The 26697-nt window shown below is 34.8% G+C and overlaps 1 protein-coding gene and 1 long non-coding RNA gene across 2 annotated transcripts in view; one reads left to right on the top strand and one right to left on the bottom strand.

The window, feature by feature from the left end:
- Positions 1 to 26697, top strand: part of MUC19 (mucin 19, oligomeric) — a 188144-nt gene that overhangs the window by 17374 nt on the left and 144073 nt on the right. Inside the window, exons 6-26 of the mRNA XM_063785772.1 lie at positions 735 to 884; positions 4547 to 4696; positions 7030 to 7215; positions 7357 to 7521; positions 7607 to 7789; positions 8607 to 8789; positions 8878 to 8994; positions 10683 to 10733; positions 11748 to 11807; positions 12780 to 13008; positions 13777 to 13894; positions 14411 to 14471; positions 14675 to 14772; positions 18955 to 19165; positions 19920 to 20042; positions 20516 to 20639; positions 22084 to 22219; positions 24171 to 24263; positions 24932 to 25016; positions 25181 to 25318; positions 26318 to 26467. Coding sequence (XP_063641842.1) covers positions 735 to 884; positions 4547 to 4696; positions 7030 to 7215; positions 7357 to 7521; positions 7607 to 7789; positions 8607 to 8789; positions 8878 to 8994; positions 10683 to 10733; positions 11748 to 11807; positions 12780 to 13008; positions 13777 to 13894; positions 14411 to 14471; positions 14675 to 14772; positions 18955 to 19165; positions 19920 to 20042; positions 20516 to 20639; positions 22084 to 22219; positions 24171 to 24263; positions 24932 to 25016; positions 25181 to 25318; positions 26318 to 26467 — 2811 coding nt within the window. The remainder of the gene's footprint in view (positions 1 to 734; positions 885 to 4546; positions 4697 to 7029; positions 7216 to 7356; positions 7522 to 7606; positions 7790 to 8606; positions 8790 to 8877; positions 8995 to 10682; positions 10734 to 11747; positions 11808 to 12779; positions 13009 to 13776; positions 13895 to 14410; positions 14472 to 14674; positions 14773 to 18954; positions 19166 to 19919; positions 20043 to 20515; positions 20640 to 22083; positions 22220 to 24170; positions 24264 to 24931; positions 25017 to 25180; positions 25319 to 26317; positions 26468 to 26697) is intronic.
- The window catches only part of LOC134807481 (uncharacterized), a 29891-nt gene continuing 9720 nt past the window's right edge, over positions 6527 to 26697 (bottom strand). The window contains exons 2-4 of the long non-coding RNA XR_010148047.1: positions 12793 to 12884; positions 8860 to 8998; positions 6527 to 6632 (exon numbers count right to left, since the gene is read on the bottom strand). This is a non-coding gene — a long non-coding RNA (uncharacterized LOC134807481). The remainder of the gene's footprint in view (positions 6633 to 8859; positions 8999 to 12792; positions 12885 to 26697) is intronic.

Here is a 26697-nt window from a genome sequence, read left to right as displayed (position 1 = left end):
GCAGGTATATAGACAATTAAAGGTTACAAATAAAATAACAAAATGGTACATAAAATATGTTTTTTTTTTCTTTCCTTGACAACAATACATTTGTGACAACCTGGAAGGCAGGTTCCAATGTAGAATTTTCATGTTTACTGGAATTCAATGCGAGAATAAGGTTGGCTGTGCCCTAGGCAAGGTCCCTATAGCCTCACTCTTTCTATCTTCTGCTTAGTCCCATACTGGGAGGGATGCCCCAGCTTTACTATCTCGGTCCATCTTCTTCCACACACTCACCATCCCCTGTCCATCCTTCAGATCCAGGGTTTCAATCAGTGTGATGTGGTCTCACCTGGAGGAGAAAGTCTTGGGAAAGATGCCCATGCAGGCCCAGATCCCGGGTTTGGCTGTAGCCCTGGGGACTTAGAACATGGTCCAGAAATGGGGTAGGGGATCACACAGGCTCTAGGTAGGCATGCCTTCTTCACCCTCAGCCTGCAGCCTCTGCTCTCTGGAGAGCATCATGACCCAAGGAAGGCCAGAGTGAGACTTGCGTAGATCAGATTAGGAACTTCCAAAATACATGGATTAGATGATTAAGTCCCAGTGGTATATGTTGTTTCAAGTGCTGCTAGGACAATGGGATTTATACAAAATAAAATGTGGCTTTTCATGTTGTCATAATCAGACGACATTTATATTCTGTGCTAATAATGCTGTTTTCAAATAACATCTTCTGTCATTTGCTGTAGGTGGCTTTTTTCACAGAAGTTCATCCTCCGGTGACTCAGACAGGAAAAAGCCATTCTTTAGCTTAGGACTTGGTGCTCCAGGAAAGGCTGAAGACAAGTCCGGAGACAGTCAGGATGCTGGAAGTTCAAAGTCAGAAGACACCCCACCAGGTACCGTTCCAGAAAAACATATGTACCTAGCAAGCAAGTGATTTTTGTTTTCATTTTGGATAATCTGATAACCTACGTTTTATTGAAGACAAAGCCTGCATAGAAATGGTGAAAACCCTAAAGATGCTATTTCCAGGGCCAATGAGAGTGATAAATTCTGTCTTTAGAGAATTGTGGCAAAAAAGTTTACATTAAATTAATTATTGTCCTGATAATATTTATTTTTAATGTTATCTTTATATTTAGTATGTTTATTGTTATGACATATTTCAGTGTATAAATTAATAATTTAAAATGCTTCCTGGACCCAAATGTACTATAGAATCTCTCCATTCACATTTCTATAATCTAACCACCATTCATTTTCTACACTAGGATTCTCTCTTACACACTCAGTTTACTAAATAGTAGCATAAAGCTGAGTTTCTAAACAGTGTGCAGACTCCATTTTTTTTTTTTTAGGAAAAATTTTAAATGTCTTTAGGTGAGACATTTAATCTTGTTTGACATATCTTTCCCTGCTGGCCTATTTAAACTTTCAATGTACTTGCCTGGTCTCTGAAATCTTTAGAGTTTATACCTCTACATGGGAAAGAAAGAGGTTCAGTGAAATAAATAACTCCAATATTTTATATGAAAATTTAATATCTGTGTCCATGTAATAAAAAGGCAGAAATAGCTTTGGGTATAGAGGTGTGGTTGTAATATCTTTAGGCAGGACATAAAATTTTATCTCTTTTCATGAGTTTGGTAATATTTTATCCTCATACATTATGTAGTGCCCATTTAATAGTGAAATAAACTTTGTTTAAGGAAACTTTGTTTTAAAAATGTTAATTTGGTTAGCTGAGGACAGGCCAAGGGCCCAGTCATGGTCAAGAGTATAAATGCAGGTATATACATAATTAAAAGTTACCAATAAAGGAACATAATAGGACATAAAATGTGTTGCTTTTTCTACCTTGACAAAAGTACACTTGTGACAACCTGGAAGGCAGGATCCAATGCAGAATTTTTAGGTTTATTGGAATTCAATGCAAGATCAGTGAGGACTGTGTCCTGGCTAAAGTCCCCACAGTCATGCTCCTTCTGTCTCTGGCTTATTCCCATACTGGGAGGGACTTGCCAGGTTTTCTATCTCAGTCCATCTCCTGCACACTGACCACCCCTTCTCCATCCCTCAGACCTAGGGGATGGTATTTGCAATGTGGTCTCACCTGGAGAAGAAGGTCTTAGGAAACAGGCCCATGCATGCCCATGTAGCAGACTAGGGACTGCAGCCCTGGGGCCCTACAATGTGATCCAGAAAGGGAGATTGGGATAGCACAGGCTCTGGGTAGGCATAATCCCTTCACTCTTGGCCTGTATTCTGTGCTCTCTGAGGAGTGGCATGACCCCAGGAAGGCCAGAGGAAGATGTGGGTAGACCAGAACAAGAATCCCTGTTGCCTGAGTGGAAGAGAGCTACTATCCAAGGCTACCAATTTCAAATGGAGGAACCCAGATGGGTTTGACTTAAGAGTTTATACTTTTGCTCTGACTGAATACTGCTTTGCTTCCTTCTGCTTTCCACCAAACTAAAATATTTATATATTGAGATGCAGCTCTGAAACTACGTCACATTGAAAAAGACAATAAGAGAGATGGTAAAAGAGAAAAAGAAGAGTGTGTAGCGAAGAATGGTAGATAGAGGGAAAGAGGAGAGAAAGAAGGGAAATACTGTATATAGGAAGAGTAGTACAGGTAATAGTGGTTAAAGGGTTAGGTAATAAAACAATAGTATATATTGGCTATTCATAATTTAAACATTGCTTTAGTCCTAAAACAAACACCTACATGCAAATTTTATAATTTCAAAATCTCTTGAATGTTGAATGCCTTTCCTTAACACTACATAATAGATTATTATTTTGACTATTCTCATAATCACAGACATATTTTATTTTTCCTATTTGTTTTAGAAAAGTAGAGATATACTTGCTAGAAACATGGAAAATGGCTAAGAATTCCAAGAGAGGTTGTTGGGGAAATGTCTTTAAAAACAGTCTCCTTCCACCTCTGAAAACCTGTTCTGACAGGCATCTCGCTATAAAGATTGCAGACACACAGAAATATTTCTTTTTTATAAAACAAGCAGATAAAACAATTACATGTAAGTTGTGAAGATAAGAAATAACTAGTTTTCGAGTGGACTTGACAGCATCATTAGCTACAGGGTTCATCCTACATTTACATGGTAGTTGGGGTAGCCATCTGTGTTTACTGATTGCTTTAAAATAAAAACTAATTTCTTGTATGTTATGACTGGAGGTAGGTTTGTGATTTGTAGCCAAACACCAGCTGAAGTTAGCCTCCTACCTCCCAGGAATTTAGGAGATAGGGAAGCATCTTCCTTATGACTACATTTCAAAGTGTTGGCCCCCAGCCCCTTGAAGAAACATTCTTGGGGTGTTTATTTAGTCTTTAAAAATGTCTATATACATTTCAGAGAGCTAGAGAAAGTACACTCAAATTTTCTTCAGGAAATGACCAAATAAAAGGTATTTGTGGAGGGAGAAGTCTCTTTCCTTATTTTAATAGACAGAATTAAGCCACTTATTTTATTGTATTTGTGATTACACAGTCTTCAAGTGTTATTTACAAATCATTCACTTATTTTTTGGTCTATTTGGTGACCAAAATGTATGTCTTCCACAGCTCTACAGGAATATCACAGTTATTAAGATGTTATTAATTCTGAAGTGTTTAAATTTTATATAGAGATTTCAAAAAATATACAAATGGCATGATAGAAAGCATATACACTTCATGTAACAAGGTGTTTATTACCTTAAGAAGTGGTCTTTTTTGGTGACTACACTTATTAAATAAATACTGAGTGCTCTCTATTGTTGAGGCACTGGTCTGGGCACCTGAAATCCCTCTCTCCATAGAACAGGCAAAGAAAACTTGAGTTTATGGAGCTTAAAATGTAGAAGAAGGGTACAGTTAATACTCAATAAGCATTATAGACAGTGATAAAAGGTGCATCCCAAGGGGATATATTTTACCTTGTGTATTACAAGGTGATAAAGTCTGTGGGATAAAATAGAGTAATATAATGGTTATTGGGAATGTAATAGTGGAGTAGGGTTGCAATTTTAAGTTGTCAGAGTGTGCCTCATTGAGATGAAACTTAAGGAGGTGGATGCTACAATTAATTCATGACTAAATGTTTACATGCTTTCTTCCTTGCAGAAATACAGAAAAGAGAATCAGGCATGTTATCTTAACTTTATCAGCTATAAAGAACAGTAGCCAAGGACCATGTGGATTCAACATGGCAGAATATTTTGATTGGGGGAAGTGGGATGCTAGAACTTGGGGCTTAGGAATGGGGAAGGAAGCAGACTGGGGAGTTTCTGCTCTGTCCAGGAGAAGAGTATCTAGTACACATCAATTATTGAATCTTCGTAGCTTGATTCTCCTCTCTTTCTTGAAGTTTTAGAACCATGACCAAAAGATGCAGATAAGGTGATTAAGTCAACCAGTGGTGTATATTGTTCCAAGTGTTGTCAGGATAATGAGACCTACTCAAAATAAAATGTGGCTCTTCATGGTGTCATAATTAGACTACCTTTTTAGTCTGTGCTGGCAATGTAAATGTTTTTTTCTTCACTGTAGGTGGCTTTTTTAATGGTAGTTCATCCTCTGGTGACTCAGACCAAAAAAAGCCACTCTTTAGCTTTGAATTTGGTGCTACAGGAGAGGATGAAGACAAGTCCAGAGAACGCTGGGATGCTGGGAATTCAAGGTCAGAAGACAGCCCAGCAGGTACTGTTCCAGAAAAAAATACTTACCTAGCAAACAAGTGCTTTTTGTTTTCATTTTGGATCATCTGATAATCTTTCTTTTGTTTGCAGCACATGGCTTTAATAGTCATAGATACTCTAAAGGCACTGATTTCAGGGCCAATGAGAGTGATAAATTCTGTCTTTAGAGAATGTTGGCAAAGATGTATACATTAAATTAATTGTTCTCCTGATAATTATTTTCATATGTGCTCTTCATACTTGGTACTATTATTCTAATGATGAATTATTTTTCTGACATTTTTACTGTATAAGTTAATAATCAAAAATGCTTCCCGGGCCCAAATGTAGTATAGATTCTGTCCATTCATGTTTCTCTCTGTATCTAACCACAATTGATTTTCTATATCATGATTCTCTATTAAACTAACATATCCAGTTTGTTGAGTGATATGATAAGGAAGAGTTCCTAAACAGTCTGTGGCCTGCAATTTTGTTTTTCAGAGGAAAAAATTTAAATTTGTTTAGGTGAGGTGGGGTCCTGCTGGTTCAATACAATTTTTCCTACTGTTCTACTCAAATTTTTGCTGTACTTGCCTGGTCCCTGAAATCTCTATAGTTTGTACCTCTACAAAATGGGAAGGAAGCAGTCCCAGTGAGGAAAATAAGTTCTATATTTTACATTAAACATTAATAGTTTTGTCTCTGAGGTGAAAAGGCAGAAACGGCTTTGGATGTAATATCTTTATGAAGGACACAAAATTTTCTATTTTTCGCTCGCCTGTTTTGGGACTGACAAACTCAGTAGGACTAAGGAGATAAGACACATCCATTTACACTTGTTTACATTAGGTGTTAGTCATTTTCTCAAGTTCTGTAGAGCACAATAAGTTTATCATTGATGGCCCCAAAGTTTCACCTTTCTTATGGAATTATTTCAAATCTCATGGTAAATTGGTTGCCATTCTTACTCCTGATTCTACTACGTAGAATTATATATGGAAAGATATGGAATAAGGGAGATCAAGGAATATATCAGAAACTAAAATGTAGCTCTGCTTCAAGCAGTGTGCAGGGATTAATTTCTTGTATTGTATGAATGAATAAAACTTTTCTGTGGTAATGATTGTATTTTTGTATGGCAGATGAAACCAGTTCAGCAGGTGGTACTGTTTGGTGGTACTGCTTCAAATCAAAATGAAATTGGTAGGGGTCCCCGATCAAAATGATTAGATGTAGGTTCAGTAAATGGATTAGCTGACTCTGCCTCTGCTGCCAGGGAAACCAGGTACTCTGTGTTGTTTCTTAGTTTATGCTTTTGTCAGAATAATCAATTAATTAATTGATTTAATTAGCAAAGCAGGAATTGGTGGTGTTTTTGACAAATACAGATTTAATGTTAGAGGAATTAATGAGAAAAATTTGTAAACTCTTTGTCTGGTTCATAAAAAATCTATATTAACTTCAACAGAAATCAGTAATTTAAACAATTTAGTGAAGAGGCAAGTAGGATTGAGACTTCCCAGGAGCTTGGACCTGGGAAGAAGAGTTTCTATCCCCACTCTTTCACACTAACCTTTGGGGAAACCATTTAACCTCTCTTGTTCCCAAGTTTTGTCATCTGGAACAAATAAATCTTGGGCTCTTATGTTTGAATGACATCTACCATGTCAACTTTTAAAATCCCATTAACAATATTTGAACTAGTTTTCTTGAAAAAGAAGGCTGGAGAAAATAAATTTACAAAAGTATGGATGAATAGCATTTCACATTCAGAAACTAGAGCCAATGAAGGAAGTGAATGACAAGAATGCATAGTAGCTCTAGGTATTTTTGATTTAGAGCAATTTACCTGAAAAGATGTGAACACTGGTAGAAACAAGAACAAGGAGTTCACTGGTGGTGAATCCATGGACCTTGGTGCTCATGTCAGTGACTCAGGAATTCTGATCCAGAGACTATTAATACAAAATACAAATAATTCTTATTCTTTCTATGTTACTCCCAATAACACTTTAATTTTTCATTAGGCAGAAACATTTTGCCTTTTGATTTTGGAGTTGGTGGTGAAAAGAAGAGTGAATTAGGATTTGGTTTTGGTAATTCTGGCTCAGTTGGTGTCAGTGGTCTTCAACAAAAGGCTTTGGTGAAAATGAAATACAGAGCGCTGGAAATCAAGTTCCAGTGATCTGGATATTACTATTCAGGTTTTTGCATCAAAATAAAGAATCATAAGATGTGTTAAAATACTCCCTTGGTGAGAATGATTTCTTTCTTTCTTTCTTTCTTTCTTTCTTTCTTTCTTTCTTTCTTTCTTTCCTTCTTTCTTTCTTTCTTTCTTTTTGTTTTCAACAGATAGCACCAACACAAGATATGGTGCTGACTTTAGTAGCAGTGGTGCCTCTCTGGATGTGGGATTTGGTTGGGGGATATCTGATGAAAAGGGATTGGAAGTCAGTAAAGCTGATGGGAGAGAAACTAGAGGCAGTGGATCTGCTGGGGGTGAAACCATAGTCTTTGGACCTGATGCAGGTAGCTCAGGTATTCCAACTAAGACTCATTCCTCAAAATTTTAGATTGATTCAGTTAATTAATTGGTTAAGATGCTTTTATTTTAATGTCACTTAACAATGAGATTAATTAATTAATATTAACTTTAATCACATTTTGATTTTCCATTAGTTGGAACTGGTTCTTCTGGTTTGAAACTTGGAGCAGGGAAAGGTGATGCTGCATTTAGTTTTGAAGTTTCTGATTCGAATTCATTTGGTGACACTGGCATTAGTAGCAAAACAGTTGAAGGAACTCAAACGAGTAGTTCTGGAGGATCTGTTTCCATTGATCTAGGTATTATATCTGACTTTTGTGCATAAAAACGTCTGAATCATAAAATATTTTCAATACACAGTGACAATTATTTTATATTCTGCAGGTGATACCAGTTTCAGAAGTGAGAATCAATTTGTTGGTGGTGGCTCTCTAAATTCGATATCCAATTTATGGGATTCTGGTCAAGAGGGATTTGGAATCAATGAAATTGGAGGGAATGGAATGAGTGGCAGTGTACCTGCTAAGGCTGGATTCAAAGGTTTTGGATCTGATTCAAGTAGCTCAGGTATTCTAGCCAGTTTTGTTCCTGAGATATCCACCTGAATTCCAAATATTCATTTATTTAAAAACATTTTGATTTTTCTGTTAGTGGGAATGCTTGAGTCTCTTGAATTTGGACTTGGAGGAAAAAAAGTTGGAGCTGGATTTGATTTTAAGTATTCTGGTTCAAGGAAATTTGGTGGTAATGAGCTTAGTGAAAATGGAATAAAAGTTACTAGAGAATCTAGTTCCAGTGATTTAGGTATCAATATTTAATTTCTTTGCATTAAAGTTTGAATCATAAACTTATTGAAATGCATTCTGATGATAACCATTTTATATCATGAAATTGGTACCAGTGCAATAAAAAAGGGATTTTTTTTTTGTGACATAGCAGAAAATTTGGGCTTCGGTTTGGAGAAATTTGGTCAAAAGGGATTTGGAACAAGTGGATCTGGATGGAATGAGCAGAGCAGCAGTAAATCTGATGTCAGTGGCACAGGTGGTTTAGTCCTGGACTCTGCTCTGGTGAAATTTAAATTGATTTCAACCTTTCATCCATTATTTTATTAACATTTTATTTCTTCACCAGTGGAAAAGTCCTGGTTGTTTGAATTTGGACTTGGAGAAATGAAGGGTGGAGTTGAATTTAACTTTAGAGATTCTGGTTCAAATCAATCTGGTGACAATGGCAATAGTAGTAAAGATTTTGATGGAAATGGAGTAGGTAGTTCTGGAGGCTATAGTGCTAGGTACTAATTGTTAATTTCTGTGCACGAATGATTCTGAATCATAGTATGCATTGAAAGTAATTCTAGTGACCATAATTTTGTATTCAACAGGTGATTCAAGTGCAAGAAATGGGTTTGAAAATTCTAGTGGTATCTCTGAAGATTCAGGAGTCATATTGGGGTCATCTGATCAACATGAAGTTGAACTCAGTAGAACTGGTGGGAATAGAAAGAGAAACAGTGAACCTGCTGAGGCTGGAAACTTGAGTCCTGGATCTGATGTCAGTGACTCAGGTATCCTAACCTGGACTCTATTTCCAAGAAATTCCAATTAATTTCTTTCTTCTTTATTTCTTTTACTCACATTTTGATTTTCCATTAGGAGGAAACACTTGGTCTTCTGATTCTGGAAGTGGTGGAGGAAGTAAGAGTGCAGATGGACTTGGTGTTGGTGCTTCTGGACTAAAGGAATTTGGTGAAACTGGCCTTAGTGGTTCAGGTACCTGTGATAATGGAAGCAATGTTACTGGATCTTATTCCTATGGCATAGGTGTTGAGATTTCTGACGATCAGAAAATCAGAATTCTAAGATACATCTTAACAATAACAATGAAAATTGGAAACACTATTAATAGTAATTTAAAAGCAAGTCTGCATTCTTGAATGTTGAAATATACTTAGATGTAATCAGGCAAATGATATTTAACATTTGTTGGCGTAAGATGTGGAACCGGTTTCACAGCTGTGAATATATCAATGTGGAATTCTTTTTGTTGCTTTTATGTAAAATTGATTTAGAGTCAGTTGAAGAGATAGTTAAAGTAGCAGCTGAACTGTTGGTCTCAAACTTTGTATCCCAAATCTGGATTTGGCGGCTTTAATTTTCTTTGCAAGCCCATTGCTGAGAAGAGTAAGACTTTCATCCATTTTAAAAATCCTTATAAAATTTAATATTTCCACTTAATGAAAACATTTGATTGTATAGTCTTGGAATTTGTAGTACAAATTGTTAAAATAATATGTATTCTTGATGCAGAAACTGTTTTGATGCTGTTACCAGGGCTGGAATGTCCTGGGAACCACTAGAGTAGGCGACAATAGAACTGGGGGCAGTGGATCACTTCCAGTAAAATGGAGGTTCTGGAAAATATTCAGGATTAATCTTTAGAATTCAACTTCAGGATTAATATCTTTTTCTTAAAAAGTGACATGTAATGAGCAAGACATACAGTGTAGTGTAGTAACAGTTGACCTGACACATGATTGACTATCAATTAACCTGTTCCAAGAAAGGCCTGGCCATACAGAAATAATAATTTTAATTTTGGTCGCTCTTAAACTTTGGACATCAGTTTTGAAGTCAACACTTCCATAGAACTAAGAAATTTGAAGTCATTTATTATTTATTGGCACGGATTTTTTTTAATCACAGTTGGTACAAATGGTTTAAAAGACACCTAATTTAGGAACTCCAAATAGGCTACCATTAGCTCAGGTATTCATATTTAGGTTTTCTTTCTGAGAAATGTATTCAGAATAATTACATCTTATGTTTCTAGTGTGGAGTGGTTACCAATTTGTGGATTTTTTTTTTTTTGGGCTATTTGGATGTTAGATTTTAACTGCTTTGATTTTTCCACGTGAGATAGACTTTACTAAGTAGTGTTATTTTGGGTAGTGTTCCTAATGGCAGTAAATCTAGTGGCTTTGAGTCTGAATCTCTTGACATTAATGAACGTGTCAGTTCATTTAGATTAGTGGTTTTCATATTTCTGGTTTCTGTGAGTGCAGAATCTTTTGTTTAATTGACCTCTTGAAATAGTAGCCAGGTTTCCTAAAAGTAAAACAATTCAGAATGGGAAACAGTTAGGTTGACACTGGGATAGGAGACCTAGAACCCTGTGTACTGAACTCTTTTCTCTTATCCTTGACAAGTTTTAAGACAAATGATCTAGAAAAAAATTGATTTGGTGTCAGTTGATTTAGAGGCAAGGCATTTAATTTTCTTACCCCAGCAAATTTTTGAGTTGATATTTTTTTTCTTGTACAGCTTTACACGGTCTTAGTCTGCTAGCATTAGCATTGCTGGACTAGGACCTATGGTCTCTCTGTCAGATATTCTTTAAAAATCACTTTACCAAGTAAAATTATACATATAAAATAGCCTGATAATTTGTATTAAAATAGGTGTCACAAGCTCGTCTGAATATAGTACGTCTGGACCACTCAGTACTCCAGGTAATCTGATTTATGACTTTGGGTGTTTAAAAAGGTACACACATATATATACACTTACAATGTTGTAATGTTCTGCTGATTATTGATTTACTAGGACTTGATATTATTTTTTCTCATACTGAACTCTTAAGTGCTACTTCTCTTTGGATACTAAAGTTTAGATGGCCAACTAAGTATTTGAAACAATTTCATGAAATAGAGAGATTAAACCACATTTTAAGGAAATTCAAATAAAACATATTACAACTCCTTTACTATTTTAGACATAGTATTTTTAAAATGCCCTCATAAATAAATTAGAAGTTCAATATATTTCCTCTCAGTCTGAGTAAATACAACCTGTAGCAAAGAGAAGAAGCTTCAAGATAGATGATAAAGAGCATTTTGGAAAAGATTTTACAATTCTATCAAAACATCTACTTTTGTTATTGTTGTTGTTGCTTGCTTTTAGGCTTTACCCTATGATTGAATATAAATTTATTTGGTTACAAAAAAGGGTCATTAGATATAAACAATCATGGGAAATGTAAAGTTTTAAAGTATACAGATTTTGCCCTGTGAGTGGGAGAATTGAATTTTCCTTATAGATAATTAAATTATTAGTATTAGATAATAGACTGATTTACTAAAATGTACCTCGGTCCTATTTGTGTCATGGCTCCTGATAAAAATGAGCATGCAATGTTTTATTTCCAAAGCTGAAAAATATTTCTTTAAGGGGTGCAGCATATGTTAGTAATTGTACAGGACTGCAAATGCATAAGCTCTTAATGATTCGTGAACATACTGAAAAAGTGTGGACTGTAGAGTTAATCATGTATGTGAGTGACTTTGGCAAGTCCCAGCTCTCACAAAGTTATCTGTTATATGTGTCATATAATATACAGAATAAAAAATTCATTGATGGCCTTCAATGCCCACTTTTAAGTTCCCATGTAGAAGTTCCAATATCTTGTATATTTAAAATGAATATATGTCTTAACATTGAAATAATCTATGCATTGTGTTGAATAGAAAAAGGATCCCACATTCCAGAAGCAACTCCAAAATACTCAGAAACAAATGCAATTATTGGTAAGTATAAATGGTTGTGATATTCATTCATATATTTATGCCCAAGCCAGTACCTAATGAGGTCACAGAATAAAATTTACAAAATTTGAAACTAGTTTTATTTATTTATTTATTTACAAGGTCTCATTCTGTCATCCAGGCTGGAGTGCAATGGTGAAATCATAGCTCACCATAACCTCTGACTCCTGGGCATGAATCCTCGTGCCTTAGCCTCCTGGGTAGCTGAGACTATAGGAAGGCACCACCATGCCTGGATATTCCTTTTTCTTGGTAGAGGCAGAGTCTTGATATGTTGCCCAGTCAGACTTGACCTTCTGGCCTCGAATGATCCTCCCACCTCAGCTTTCCAAAATGCTGAAATGACAGGCATGAGCCGCTGTGCCCAGCCTGAAACTAGTTTTTAAAATGTCCCCATCATCTGTCTGTTTAATCGTTGTATGTTTGAGTGATATCACATTTGTACTATTTTTTCTCCAAAAAACATGTATACACACACACATATATACATACATGTATACACATTCATATATACACACATTTATATGTATAGAGATAAATGACATAATTCTTTACCTTCATTCAATATAAATGGGACTTTATTCAGACTTAGAAAAACTATCTCTACAAAAAAAGCAAAGCAAGAAAGCATACAAACCACCACGTCCCTCCATATATTCCTTCCCATATTAGAGACAATTTTTGTTTTCCTATGGGAAGCAAGATGTTTTAAATCTTGCTTTATTTTAGCCAGAATAGCCAACTTAGGGTATGCTAAAGAAGTACTCATGTACGAGTTTTAGTGAGTCTTTGCAGTAGTGAAAGAAAGAAAGCACTGATTTAAGGTGGTGGCTGTGAGAATTGAACCTGTCAGTGATTTTATTTCTCTTAGGACAAAAACACTTTAAAACAGACCTAGAAGGTATGCTAATTGTTCTAAATAATTATGTACACGTTCCTCTGAATATTTTATAGGTGAAATATCTACCTGGAGCAAAGGAGCATATAAATCTTTCAACGGCCGCATCTTTTTCTTTGAATCTTCATGCCCGTACACTTTCTGCCGTCACTGCGTTGAATCTGGAGGGGATTTCAATATTGAGATCAAACGAAACAATGATAGTGAGATTGAAAAAATAACAGTTCTAATTGACAATAACGACATCTCTATTTTTGGTGACACCATTTTAGTTAATGGAGAAAGGTAAATAACGTAGTGTTTTGGGTAAATGATATAAAATTATTTGAAGTAACCTGAGCAAAAAAGGAAAAAAAAAGAAAAAGATAAAAAGGGAGATGATACTTTCTTCCTATTTTGATGCTCTTATCGATATTTATAATTGATCATTGGCCAAGAATTTGATAAATGTGTAAGACTTTGACCTATTTCGGATTGGAAGACATTATATTTATTCCTATAACAAGAAGGAGAAAAATTCTGTTGTTTGAGTATACTGACTATCTAGATTATGGGAAACGTGTATTCAACAAAACTGAATATTTTTGTTGAACATCTCAGGACATTTCAGTTTTCATTTGCAAGTTTAACACCAAGTATAAATTTAAGATTTTATAAGTTAGAAATTGAGGAGATTAAAACTCTTAGTCCGTAATTTTTAGAGGGAGCAATTCAGATTTGGAAGGAATGGCATATTTGAATACTTTCCAGGATAAGAAAATGAGGCATGATATTCTACTTGTGAACATTTCAAGTTATTTTTTCTGACACCAAACCAATGTTTCATCCTGTTTATTTCTCCAAAGCCCCAAGGATCTATTAGTTGTTTTTTAGAAGTTCTTCCAATATTCAAAAAAGCCATTGTTTCTCTTTCTCTGAATTGATAAAAAAAACTTCAATATTTACCAGCAAGTATAAGACACTAAATTGTTGGGTGACATGAATTATCAGAAAACATATTATAATAGTATGATTCTTACCTTTTTACATATACTTGTATTTTATATTTTTCAGTGTACATATACCATATAACAATAAGTTGATTCACATAAAAAAATATGGAGAACATAATGTTCTGAATAGCCGTAGAGGAATCCTGACTTTAATGTGGGACAAAAATAACAAACTCTCAGTAAGTCTATCTATGATTTTCTTATAATCCTGTGCTTTTTGTCCTTTAGTTAAGTTACAAAAACAATACATTATTAGGGAAGTAAGAGCTAAGGCTTATTGAGAAATCTCTATGTATTACTTACTATACTAAACATTATCTCATTTAATATTCAAAATATCTTAAAATACTATTAATAATATTTTGCAAATGATGAAACTCAGGAAATGCAGAATAAGAAAGTTATTAGGCTGGTGCGAAAGTAATTGCAGTTTTGACCATTACTTTTAAATGGCAAATACTGCAATTACTTTTGTACCAAATAATTTTTTCAAAGACACATAGTTAGTAAATGGTGGCCTCAGGACCTATTCAAATTCCAGAGCCAGGTCCTTAAGAAAAAACCCTCTAACATCTCTAAGTAACCAGCTTAGATAGAATTGAATTTGAGGAGGCATGGCCCTTTGGTTTGGGTACATTTTGTTTTGAGATATGTTTAACATTTCATGAACATATACATGTAATTTATTTTTAAAGCTCACTCTTCACAAGCAGTATCCAACTTGTGGTCTTTGTGGTAACTTCAACAGCACTCCAGGTAACATTCCAATGTATCATTCCTAAGAACTTGCTTTCCAAAATAAAGCTAAAAACTAAAATAATTTTTCAATTTTCTTTTATCTAAAGAATGAGAACTCATTAAAATGAAAAAGAATTTTACATTGCGAAGTTCATATGTAGCTTGAAAATAATGCACACATTAAAAGAATAACTTAAACTAAACAATCCTGTCTTTTTAAGGGCAAGATATTAATGAGCACATTGCCAATAGTAAAATTCCTGGTGATTGTCCCAATGCTGTTGGTAAAAGCTATGAAGTTTGTGAAGATGGAATACAGGTAAGAAATTTATATTTCCTTGTGTGTAGCAAATTCTAGCAATAGTTCCCTTGGTTTCTTTTTTAAAATAAATGTTATTGTGTATATTTAAGATAGACAACATGTATATATGTTTGTCTGGTATGTGATACACATGGAGAGTAAAAAATTTACTACAGGGAAGCAAATTAACATATCCATCATCTCATCTGAAAGATACTTCAACTTTTTTTTGTTTGTTTGTTTCTGTGGTAAGAGCAGCTGAAATCTGCTCATTTAGCATGAATCCCAGATATAGTACAATTTTATTACTTACAGTCTTCAGATTGTACATTAGATCTCAAGACTCCCCCAGCCCCTGTAACCACTGTTTTGTTCTCTATTTCTCCAGACTTAATTTTTTAAAAAAGATTACACATGTAGGTTTTGCACATCTTTATGTGTAAAAAGATTACACATAAAGATGTTGCATGATCATCTTTCTTCCTGTTTCTGGCTTATTTCACTAGTATAATGTCAACCATGCTTATCCATGTTATGCCAAATGGCAAGATCTTGTTCTTTTTTAGGGCTGAATAATATTCCATTGTGCATATATGAGCCACAGTTTCTTTATCCATTTGTTTATTTGTGAACATTTAGGTTGTTTCCATATGTTAGTTATTATGATTAATGCTGCAATGAACACAGGAGTGCAAATATCTTTACAAGGTGGTATTTCCTTCGGGTATATGCCCAAAAGAGAGATTGGTGGGTCATATAGTAGTTCTTTTTTTTTTTTTTTTTTTTGTGACAGGGTCTCACTCTGTCACCCAGGCTGGAGTGCAGTGGCATGATCTCTGCCTACTGCAACATTCGCCTTCCTGGTTCAAGGGATTCTCCTGCCTCAGCCTCCCGAGTAGCTAAGGTTACAGGCACATGCCACTAGGCCTGGCTAATTTTTGTATTTTTTGTAGAGATGGGGTTTCACCATGTTGGCCAGGCTGGTCTCAAACTCCTGACCTCTAGTGATCCGCCCGCCTTGGCTTCCCAAAGGGCTGGGATTATAGGCGTGAGCCACTGCGCCCGGCGGGTAGTTCTATTTTTAATCTCTTTAGAAATCTCCATCATGTTTTTCATAATGGCTGTACCAATCTACATTTCCACCAACAGTGTATAAGACTTGCCTTTTCTCCACACTCTTGCCAGCTCTGTTATCTTTTAACTTTTTGATAATAGCCATCCTAGCAGGTGTGAGGTGTTATCTCTTGGTGGTTTTGAGCTGCATTTCCCTGATGATTAATGATGTTGAGCACCTTTCATATACCTGTTGGCCATTTGTATGTCTTCTTTTGATAAATGTCTATTTAAGTCTTTTGCCCATTTTTAATTGGGTTATTTCTTTTTCCACTTTTGAGTTTTATATGTTCTTTATAAATTTTGGATATTAACCCTTAATCAGATATATGGTTTACAATTTCACCTCCAATTTTTAGGCTATGCTTTAATTTTGTTAATTGTTTCATTGCTATGCAGAAGCACCGTTTGATGCAGTCCCACTTGTTTATTTTTGCTTTTGTGGCCTGAGCTTTTGGTGTGATATCCAAAGCATCACTACCAAGGCCAATGTGCAGGACCTTTTCTCCTGTGTTACTTTTGAGATTTTTTATTTTCTGGCCTTAAATTTAGGTCTTTGATTAATTTTGAATTGATTTTTGTGTATGGTATAATATATGGGTTTAATTTTATTCTTTTGCATGTGGAAAACCAGTTTTTCCAGCACCATTTAGTGAAGAACCCATCCTATCCACCATTGTGTCTTCTTGGTGCCTTTGTCAAAGATCGTTGGCAGTGTATGTTTGGATTTATTTCTGGGCTCTCTCTTCTGTTCCACTGGTCTGTGTGTCTGTATTTATGCCATTATTATGCTGTTTTTATTACCATGGCTTTGTAGCCCTTGGTTCCAAGTTAAGCCCTTGGTTCCATATTCTCCTAAGCACTCATATCTTCTTCTTAGAATTCTGTAACTACTTCCTCTCCAATGTTCCTATTTTCTGTTTTTCAGCTTTAGTCTAGCTGTATGTGCCAAAATAATTTCCCCCCCAAACACTATGATATTTACCATATATTAGTGTGGCAATTATAATTTCCTTTGCATAGTGTTTTAGTTTGTCTTTATGGAAACTGACATGCTTCACCTTTGCGCTGTCATCTCTTGATGGGTACTGTCTTTGATTCCTCTCTTACAGTTTTGAAATCCATGTACTATGTTCCACTCCCTTACTTTCGCCCCAGATAGCCAGTCTGAATTGTCATCCCTCATATCTTTTACTTTCTTTTTAAGAAAGTTACAGGTAATATTTTTGACAACAGCATTTGCAAATAGTTATCATTTACTCTGTGAATTTTCTGCACTTCTGTAATGCTATTATGTTGAATTTGATAGACTGCATCCATTTGGTGACTGAATGAATGTTCACACATTCCTATTGCAACTAGAATAGGATTCTCAAGATCAAGAAATGTGTGGCTAGTATTGATAAAAATATTTTTGTTTTATTGAAAGAGGGTGTTGCAATTATAGCCATCCAGTCATCTTACAGCAAAAAAAAAATTACACAGTGGCATTATACAAGATCATCTGGCATCTTCGTTGTGAAATCTTACTTGATCTTTGCAGTTGGAATTGGTTTCTCTTTCTTTTTTTTACCTTATGGCTCTCATTGGTACTTATAATAAGATACCATCTATAAAAATTGCCCAAGTTTTTCTCATATGTTCCCCATAAAATTAGAAGTTCCGTGATAATAGGGATTATACATTGCGGTAGTTGCATAATACGTTGAAAACTTATTCCTTGCTGCTCAAAAGTGTTAGTTAAATGATTACATCAATTTACATTCAAACCAATGTATATTTACTAAGGACCAACTTATGTACAAGATATTGTGTTTAGCCCAGAGCATAAAAATTCATATTTCTTACTCTACAGAAATCTATAATCTAGTGAGAAAAATGTACAAAAAATAAATAGATGAAGAGTAATATTTGAAGATTTTGTTTCACTTAATTTTATACATTTGGAGAATGTTATCAGCCTGCCTCCAGCCTAGTTGGTACAAATTGTACGTTCGGGCCAGGTGAGGTGACTTATACCTGTAATCCCAGGACTTTGGGAGGCCAAGGCGGGTGAATCACGAGGTCAGGAGTTCAAGACCAGCCTGGCCAACATGGTGAAACCCCGTCTCTACTGAAAACACAAAAAATTAGTTGGGCGTGGTGGTGGGCAACTGTAATCCAAGCTACTCGGGAGGCTGAGGCAGGAGAATTGCCAGAACTGGGAGGTGGAGGTTGCGGTGAGCCGAGATCGCGCCACTGCCCTCCAGCCTGGGAGACAGTGCGAGACTCTGTCTCAAAAATAATAATAATTTTAAAAATTGTACATTTGTTCGACAGTAGCTTTTTTGTTTCTCTAAAAACAAACAAATTGTTACAATAGAAAACAGCGATATGGTGGTTGAACTATGTTGAAATTAGAACTTTTTTCATTCAATAATATATGTCATTACTTCCTTTACTGAAACAGAACAAATATGTTGTTCCCAGAGCAAATACCCATGACTCCGACTAAGAAAGGACAGAGTCACTTTATTTTATGGTCATCTGTTTGATTATAAAATATGAGGAGATTAACAGTTAAAGGGACAATATCCCTTCTGTCTATTATGGTATTCTATCAGGTACCATCCCAATCTTTGGCATTAATCAATCTCTCTTCTCACTGCTTCCATTTTCTCTAGCTCTAAAATTCATGTCACCTTTAAAGATGGTTTGGATAAGCTGAAGTACAATAAATTTTGAAGTCATTACATAGCAATCCAAGATGCCAAGTTTCCAGAAGTATTCTCTTAGGAGTCACTTTACCAGCTATAATACTTCAAAAACCTCCATTTCAATGAACATCATTATACAACAATCCAAAATGCCAAGAATCCAACAGTATTCATTTAGGAGTCATGTTACCAACTATAATACTTCAAAAACCTCTATTTCAAACAGCATCCAAGCACTTTCCTTGTCAAAGCTACAGGATATAATGCAAAACAAAAACAAAAAACTTCTGTATTTATCCTTTAAACAATTCCTTATTGCCCATTATCCTTATTGCCCATTTTTCTTATTTTTATTGCCCATTTTAATAAAATAACATGCTTTATTTTGTAGCACTGTAACAAAATTATTGGAACCTACTTTGAGAAATGTGGAAAGGTTGCTGCTCTATCCAATGACTACAAAATGATCTGCATTGATGAATACTGCCAAACTAGAGACAAAACATCTACATGTGACACTTATTCAGAACTGTCCCGCCTCTGTGCCTCAGATGGTCCTGGCACCTTTGAATCCTGGCGAAGCGATTCCGATGTGGTTTGTGGTAGGTTTTTACCTTCATTGTAGTTACAACTCTGTAAGTTTCTACAGTATTTTTTTCTTATTTTTTTAAATTATACTTTCAGTTCTAGGGTACATGTGCACAACATGCAGGTTTGATACATAGGTATACAGTACTTTGAAGTTAAGCTCTATTGCAATGTAATCTCAAATGATTCTAAGCCTTGGAAGGGGATCCTAGAGATGATGAAGTCTCGTTTGTCACATGTACTTACAAGGAAACAGGTTCGTTTAGGTGATATGACTCACCTCAAATTGCAGTGCTTTGTGTTAAGATCTAATTTAAAATGTTGTACTCATTACAATCAAAAAAAGTCACTGAAAACCACGAGTAAATTCTGTAAAAAATAACTGGACAATTTATCAAATGTATACTGATTAGTGTTATCATTTTCTTTCAAAAAGATTAATAAAATATAAATATGAGCTTCATATACAAACATACTTTCCACATATGCTTAAGTCAATCCTCATAATACAAGCAGAATATAAATTTCAACTTACGATGAAATGAAATTACAGAAAATATATATTTCCTGTAAATTAGATATTGTATCATAAAATAATGCACAGGAAATTGGCATAATTTAGTTGTACTGAGTACCTTTAAAGGCTGACTTCTACCTTGTAACTCAGACTCAAAGAATTCCACTTGAAAAGCTCCTCCTTAGAAGAGTGTGTATTTTTACATTAGTTTCCTCTAATATCCATGTACACATATTTTTATATTTCTCCAGAAACACAAAGATGTCCAGAACAACATATCTACAAAGAATGTGGACCCTCCAACCCTGCAACTTGTTCTAATGTGGCTCCTTTTCAAGACAGTGAATGTGTGAGCGGCTGCACCTGCCCAGAAGGTAGTACACCAATGAGAGTATTTACACTAAAACAAAACAAAAGCCAAAAACAAAGTGGAACTCAAGTCATGTCAGAGTGGTGTCTTATTTATAGCACAACATTCCAACAATTTAACTACTTCTAATATATCCTCTTAGCAAACTGCAGAGGAGGGTTAGAGAGAATTTTAAAGCTAATGCGTATTTCCATCTCTACAATACCTGAGGGCTTCTGTATTCCACAGAATATGCTTTAGTCCCACATTGAGTGCAATAGGACTGTGCACTGTGTAGCAGTAACTCAAACTCAGAAAATTGTTTTCTATACTCTTGCCAGTTTTCAAATTAGGAGTAATTGCTTTAACAAGAAATTATCATTTTCAGTGCATGTTATGCTCGAAAGAACTATCTCAAGAGTAATTTCACAACACACTGCTGAACAATTTACTGATGTTTGTAGAGTTTTGAGGTTAGCCTTATACGATGTGTTCTAGGTTATCTGTTGGATGACATTGGAGAGAAAGGAAAATGTGTATTAAAAGCTGAATGTCCCTGTGAATCCAGTGGAACAGTGTATCAGCCAGGAGAAGTCCGAGAAGGTCCTTGTGGTTCTCAGTGGTATGTGTGTGCTTTTTGTTCACATATTACTGATGGTAAAATAATACCAATATTTTTATATAATTTGAAAAAATTCCTAAATGCACCCTTAAAATAAACTTTTAAGAAATAAAAAGCAATCTCACTGCATTTTCTGTGTTGTTGATGTTTTGTTTTTAGACTCAGTGTGTTTTTTATTATAAAATATATGATCATTCTCGGTACCTTTAAAAGATAATATTCACTAACCAAAACAGTGTTTTCAATAGTAAACCACTTGGCAGTTGCAAATATAGAACAAAGTATACTATAAGATTTTGATTATAATAATGAAACAATAATGATGCTAATTCTGCCAAGAATATTTAATAAAACATACAGTTAGAAAGAGCCAAATACTTTTCTAATAGTTTTTATATGTGGCTAGATTGGTGAAGATGAATAATATATCTATTCATCAGTAAATTTTAATGTACCAAAAGTTATTGTAGATGATTTCACTATTAATTGAATACCCAGCTTGAGTCTTCCTTCTGAGTTCCACAACAATATAATGACCATTGAGATTTCCCCAGTCTTCATTATGGCTTTTCTCTGAAGATCTAAATTTCTGCAATACTACAAAATGCTTTTCCTGAAATGTATTGTGTCTTTCTGGGGACATAATTTGGCTTAATAAAAAAATCTATTTTCTCTATAAATGGAAAATGTTTTATTTTGGTAATAATAATCAATATTAATTTATATTATATGCATATTAATTAATTTTAATTTGTATGAAGAATTATAAATAATAGTAGCTATAATTTATTAAATGTCTATAAGAGTACTGTTCAAGAGAAATATAATGTAGGCTACAAAAATGATCCACATATATCATTCAACAGTTTTTAGTTGACAAATTTTTAAAAGACATGAAGAAACAGGTGAAATTAGTTTTAGTCGTGTATTTTATACTACCCAATATATCTAGAATACTATTATTTACACATAAAATTAATATGAAATCAAGTTAATGAGAGATTTTACAATTTTTTTTCCTGCTTAAGTCTTCAAAATCTGTATGTCTTTTACATTTATAGTGGGTCTCAATTTAGATGAGACACATTTCAAAAGCTCGCTCAATGTATTGTGCGGTGCAATTCTACAATGTGGCTTGTGGCAGGTATTTTAATACTGATAATGAACCGTATTCCATGTTTAAAAATCTCTGAAATCCAGCTTGTAAGTTTCATATGCTTAATTCATGAGAAGTTATCATTATAGTCAGGGCTTCTAAAATATCATGCTACCACCATCAATGAGACATTTTATCAGAGCTGAGACGTTGGGTGGGAAATAAAGATGGTCTAATAAAGCTTAACCAAATGTCTTAACTTGTGATGATTTTTTAGTGTGATATTTTATTTTCACCATAGAGAAAATACAATTGATAACCCTCAATATAACCATTACATTTTAATAGCACATGCCAAGATGCCAAGTGGTCTTGCACCGAAGCATTATGCCCTGGAAGATGTAAGGTGGAAGGAAGTTCCCTTACCACCTTTGATGGTGTTAAGTACGACTTTCCTGGAAACTGCCACTTCCTGGCCATTCACGTATGTAATAGCCTGCAATATTTGAGCAAACTGATATACAAACAAAGCTATTCCTCAACCAATTTAGAACACAATCTTCACCTTGAATTAGTATTTAAAGAAATAAAAAGTGAACAATCCTTCAGTTACTGGCTATGTATTTCCGTATGCTTTCTATCACATACTGGCACTGATGGTATTACCTGTCAGTATTAAATTAACACTACCTGTCCTCCTTGGAAATTCCTTGCAAAAAAACAACCTAACAAATAGAACGCTCTTCATTCACTCATAATCATCTAAATACACAGGGAACTTATTTCATTTTTCTGCTTTTCTTTGTGTGTGCTCACTGTTCACTACTGCTTCAAATAAAATAATCTTTTTTTTTTTTTTTTTTTTTTGAGATGGAGTCTCACTCTTTCACCCAGGCTGGAGTGCAGTGGCATGATCTCGGCTCACTGCAAGCTCCGCCTCCTGGGTTCATGCCATTCTCCCACCTCAGCCTCCCAAGTAGCTGGGACTACAGGTGCCCGCCACCACGCCTGGCTAATTTTTTGTATTTTTAGTAGAGATGGGGTTTCACCATTTAAAGGATGTTCTCGATCTCCTGACCTCGTGATCTGCCCGCCTTGGCCTCCCAAAGTGCTGGGATTACAGGCGTGAGCCACCGCGCCCAGTCAAAATAATCTTTTACATTCCATGAAGCATCTTTCACTTCCATTATTATTCCCTTAAATTTATTTTTAGTTTTTATAATATAATAATACCACTAAGATAGAGGCTATTCTTACATTTATATTCTTCTCAGTACTAAAATTTTAAGTCATTTGAATTTCAATGAAAGAGTGATTCCATTTTGTATTTTGTGCTACAGAGGATTAGCAATCTAGTCTACCTGAGAATTAGCGATTTTATATAATCTGTCTGGTAAGAAATGAACAGAATTTATGAATCCTGAACTGAGAAATGTTGTTTAATGTCCTATAAGCTACAAAATGTAGTTGCTGCTACTGAAAGTCACTCTTCCAAAATAAAGCTTTTTGGTTGCCTACCAGCATAATCTGCCTTTCCTTCTTTTCTTTTTTTTTTTTAAATTTGAGATGGAGTTTCACTCTTGTCACCCAGGCTGGAGTGCAATGGCTTGATCTTAGCTCACTGTAACCTCTGCCTCCTGGGTTCCAGCGATTCTCCTGCCTCAGCCTCCCGAGTAGCTGGGATTACAGGCGCCCGCCACCACGCCTGGCTAATTTTTGTATTTTTAGTAGAAACGGGGTTTCACCGTATTGGCCAGGCTGGTCTCGAACTCCTGACCTCAGGTGATCCTCCCACCTTGGCCTCCCAAAGTGTTGGGATTACAGGCGTGAGCCACTGTGCCAGGCCTGCCATTCCTTCTTTTTATGCTCCTCTAAATCCATTAGGATACAGGACGGGGAAAGTAAGAGGGAAAAATGACAAAGCGTAGGGAACATTTGCTTCTTATAGATTACAGATTTCCAGACATTGAAATGAGATCTGGAAGTCCATGTTTGATATGACTTATATTACAGTTTAACAAATTAAATACCTCCCACATTGGATTTAAATAGACATTGTGAACTGTCCAGAGAAGAGAGGCAAACTATGTTACTGCTAATTCCTAAGAGTCCTTACATGGCAGCACATTCCCTTTGGGAAGACAAAAAGTAAAAATAAAATTAAAAAATGATGACTATGAAAATTCATCAATGGTAAACTACACGGATATAGTTTATGCAAGATACCTGGACCATCTATAAAGCTCTTGGCCAGTCCTGAGGCTATACTATGGGCTGAACTAGGTTTCTATTCTCAGAGCACTCTGATTGTAGTAGGAATTGTACATATTTAAAATTCAAACATTCATTTTGAATGAATTACCTAGTAATAGCATACCATAAATAGCATTAAATGACATTCTAATAAACATTTTAATGAAATTCATTTTTTACAGAATGAAGATTGGTCTATTAGTGTTGAGCTCCGTCCGTGCCCAAGTGGTCAGACAGGAACGTGCTTAAATAGCGTTACACTTCTCTTGAATTCTGTAAGTAATAAGCTTTCTAAGGCTTATTCAGAGTCAAATCATATCACTTATTTTATAAATTCAGGATTTTTGAGGTTGAAGAAGAGAAGCTTTACTATGTATCATCAAAGCTTAAGTAAAATTGCATAGAAAATTGATGAAGTCTCTGGAAGTGCCGGCTAGTTGCAAAGGTCCTGAAGTATATCAAAATTACTATATGTATATAATTAATATGTTGATTATGGATCAAATTTATGTGTTCATTGAAGTGTTAAACTTTGCGGACCATTTATGAAGGAAGGCAATGGCATTAGTTTAGAGTTTTATTTATTTGGAGTTGACGTTATAAGTGGAAATAGACCTAAATGGGAAGGGAAGACGAGTAGTTTGGACTTTGGCCTTTACAAGCTGTTTAACCTTTGGATACCCAAGTTACTGTCTTAGGTTTCCATTTCTGCATCCACACATTGGGGATGAAGATTTATTTACAATCTGCTACACAGAGTTGGTATGAGAAACAATGAAGCAAAGTGTGCCTTAAAAATGCTTTAAAAATGTCTATATTTTAGATATTTATTAATTACTCCAATAGCATTAAACATCTTATGACATAAAAATTTGGGTTCATATATTACATTAAAATTAATACTGTAAATTAATATTAACTAACAAAGTGTTTTAAATATTAGTCTGTTCCAGTTGATAAATACATATTCAACAGTGATGGAACAGTCACAAATGACAAGATTAGAAATCAAGGTTATTACTATTCAGGTAAGTTTAATGACAACATTTTAAAATAAGTGTAAGATGCAGTCATTTATTCAATTTTTAAAGTTATTACGTTTCTGACTTTTAACAGATATAAAAATATTAAAGTATTTTAAGAAAGTGAAAACTGTTGAACATGTTATTAATGTTCATAATTATTTTAACAGATAAAATACAGATACTCAATGCATCTTCCTCATACCTTCAAGTAGAAACATACTTTCATGTGAAACTACAAATACAAATTGTTCCTGTGATGCAATTGTATGTTTCTATGCCACCCAACCAATTCACAGACACTGTGGGTAAGTCCTCTGGATACAGTTTTATTCCCAAGGCTGAAATATTACCATCACTTATTCTAATTTCCATTGTCTCTTAATTAATAACATTAAACCAATAAACCATTTTGACTTAATCTTTCCTTCCACATTGTAGTAAAATAATTCCAACTTGCTTTTCCTAGTAAATATGCCTTTACTTATTACAAAATCTATTCCCTAAAGATTTGAACAATTTAAATATTTTAAACATTTTAAATTAAGGCTTTTATTTAAATGAGATTTGAGGATATATGTGTTAATGTATCACTTTGCTAGTGTGTGCTACTAAGGCTTTAACCTGTAGTTGAATAAATGAAAATATTGTAGATATAAATGTTTTGAAAATCACAATTCATATAAAAGCTACACTGTGACTTGTCTTTCTGGAAGATCATATGGTCATTTCTTTCACTGATTTTTTCTATCTTAGAAATCAGTTAACTACAACCATAAAAGTTGAGCAAAACAAACAAAGATTATGGCAAGTGCCACAAAGACTATTTACTTATAAACAGTAGAAGCTTTTGTAACACACCTTTACTTGAGAAGGTAACTTATTTACACAAAGGAATAGATGTAACTCATAGGTCAGAAGGGTCCAGGTAAAAAAGGCATATAGCACTCAACATGATTCAACTCTCCACACTGAAATTGTGCAAATGTGAGTCATAAGTTCCTACTTATAAGCACACTTTCTGTTGGCTCCTCAAAAGAGATAAAGTTACAGTGACAAATAGGAAAAAGACAATATTCATGGCAAATGGCGTTTCAGTGCTCCTGGAATTCTAATGAAAGGGCATTTGGGTGAAATCTGAAATGCCATGAAATTTTTCTTAATGTATGAAGGCTAAACAAGACATATTCTCAGGTAGCTTCTACAGGTTTTCACTTGGGCGAAGAACTGAATGTGCAGTGAGGATGTGAATCCAAAAAATTGAGTAGGTGAGGAGATGTGAAACTTTGTTGTGTGCTCTTACACAGGACTCTGTGGTTCCTACAACAACAAAGCAGAGGATGATTTCATGTCAAGTCAGAATATATTGGAGAAGACATCTCAGGCATTTGCTAACTCTTGGGAAATGATGTCCTGTCCTAAAGGAAACCCCTCTTCATGTATTAGTATAGAAAAAGGTAATGTTAATTGACTATCAAATCTGTAATTACATATTTGGTGCTAGGAATTATGTACTTATGTATGTATGTATGTAATAATATGATAATCCTGGTTTAAGCTAGTTTTTGTTGTACTGTCTGAATTTTGGAGGACACAGCAGAGAAGCAGTCTGGCTGGCTGATCTTATTCCTACAAAACAAATATTTCACTGGGAGTTCATCTTGGTTGTTTGGTTTTCTATACCTAC

The sequence above is a fragment of the Pan troglodytes genome, chromosome 10 (genome assembly GCF_028858775.2).
Source record: "Pan troglodytes isolate AG18354 chromosome 10, NHGRI_mPanTro3-v2.0_pri, whole genome shotgun sequence".
In the NCBI taxonomy this organism is placed as follows: domain Eukaryota; kingdom Metazoa; phylum Chordata; class Mammalia; order Primates; family Hominidae; genus Pan; species Pan troglodytes.
This window is presented reverse-complemented; position numbering and strand designations above follow the sequence as displayed.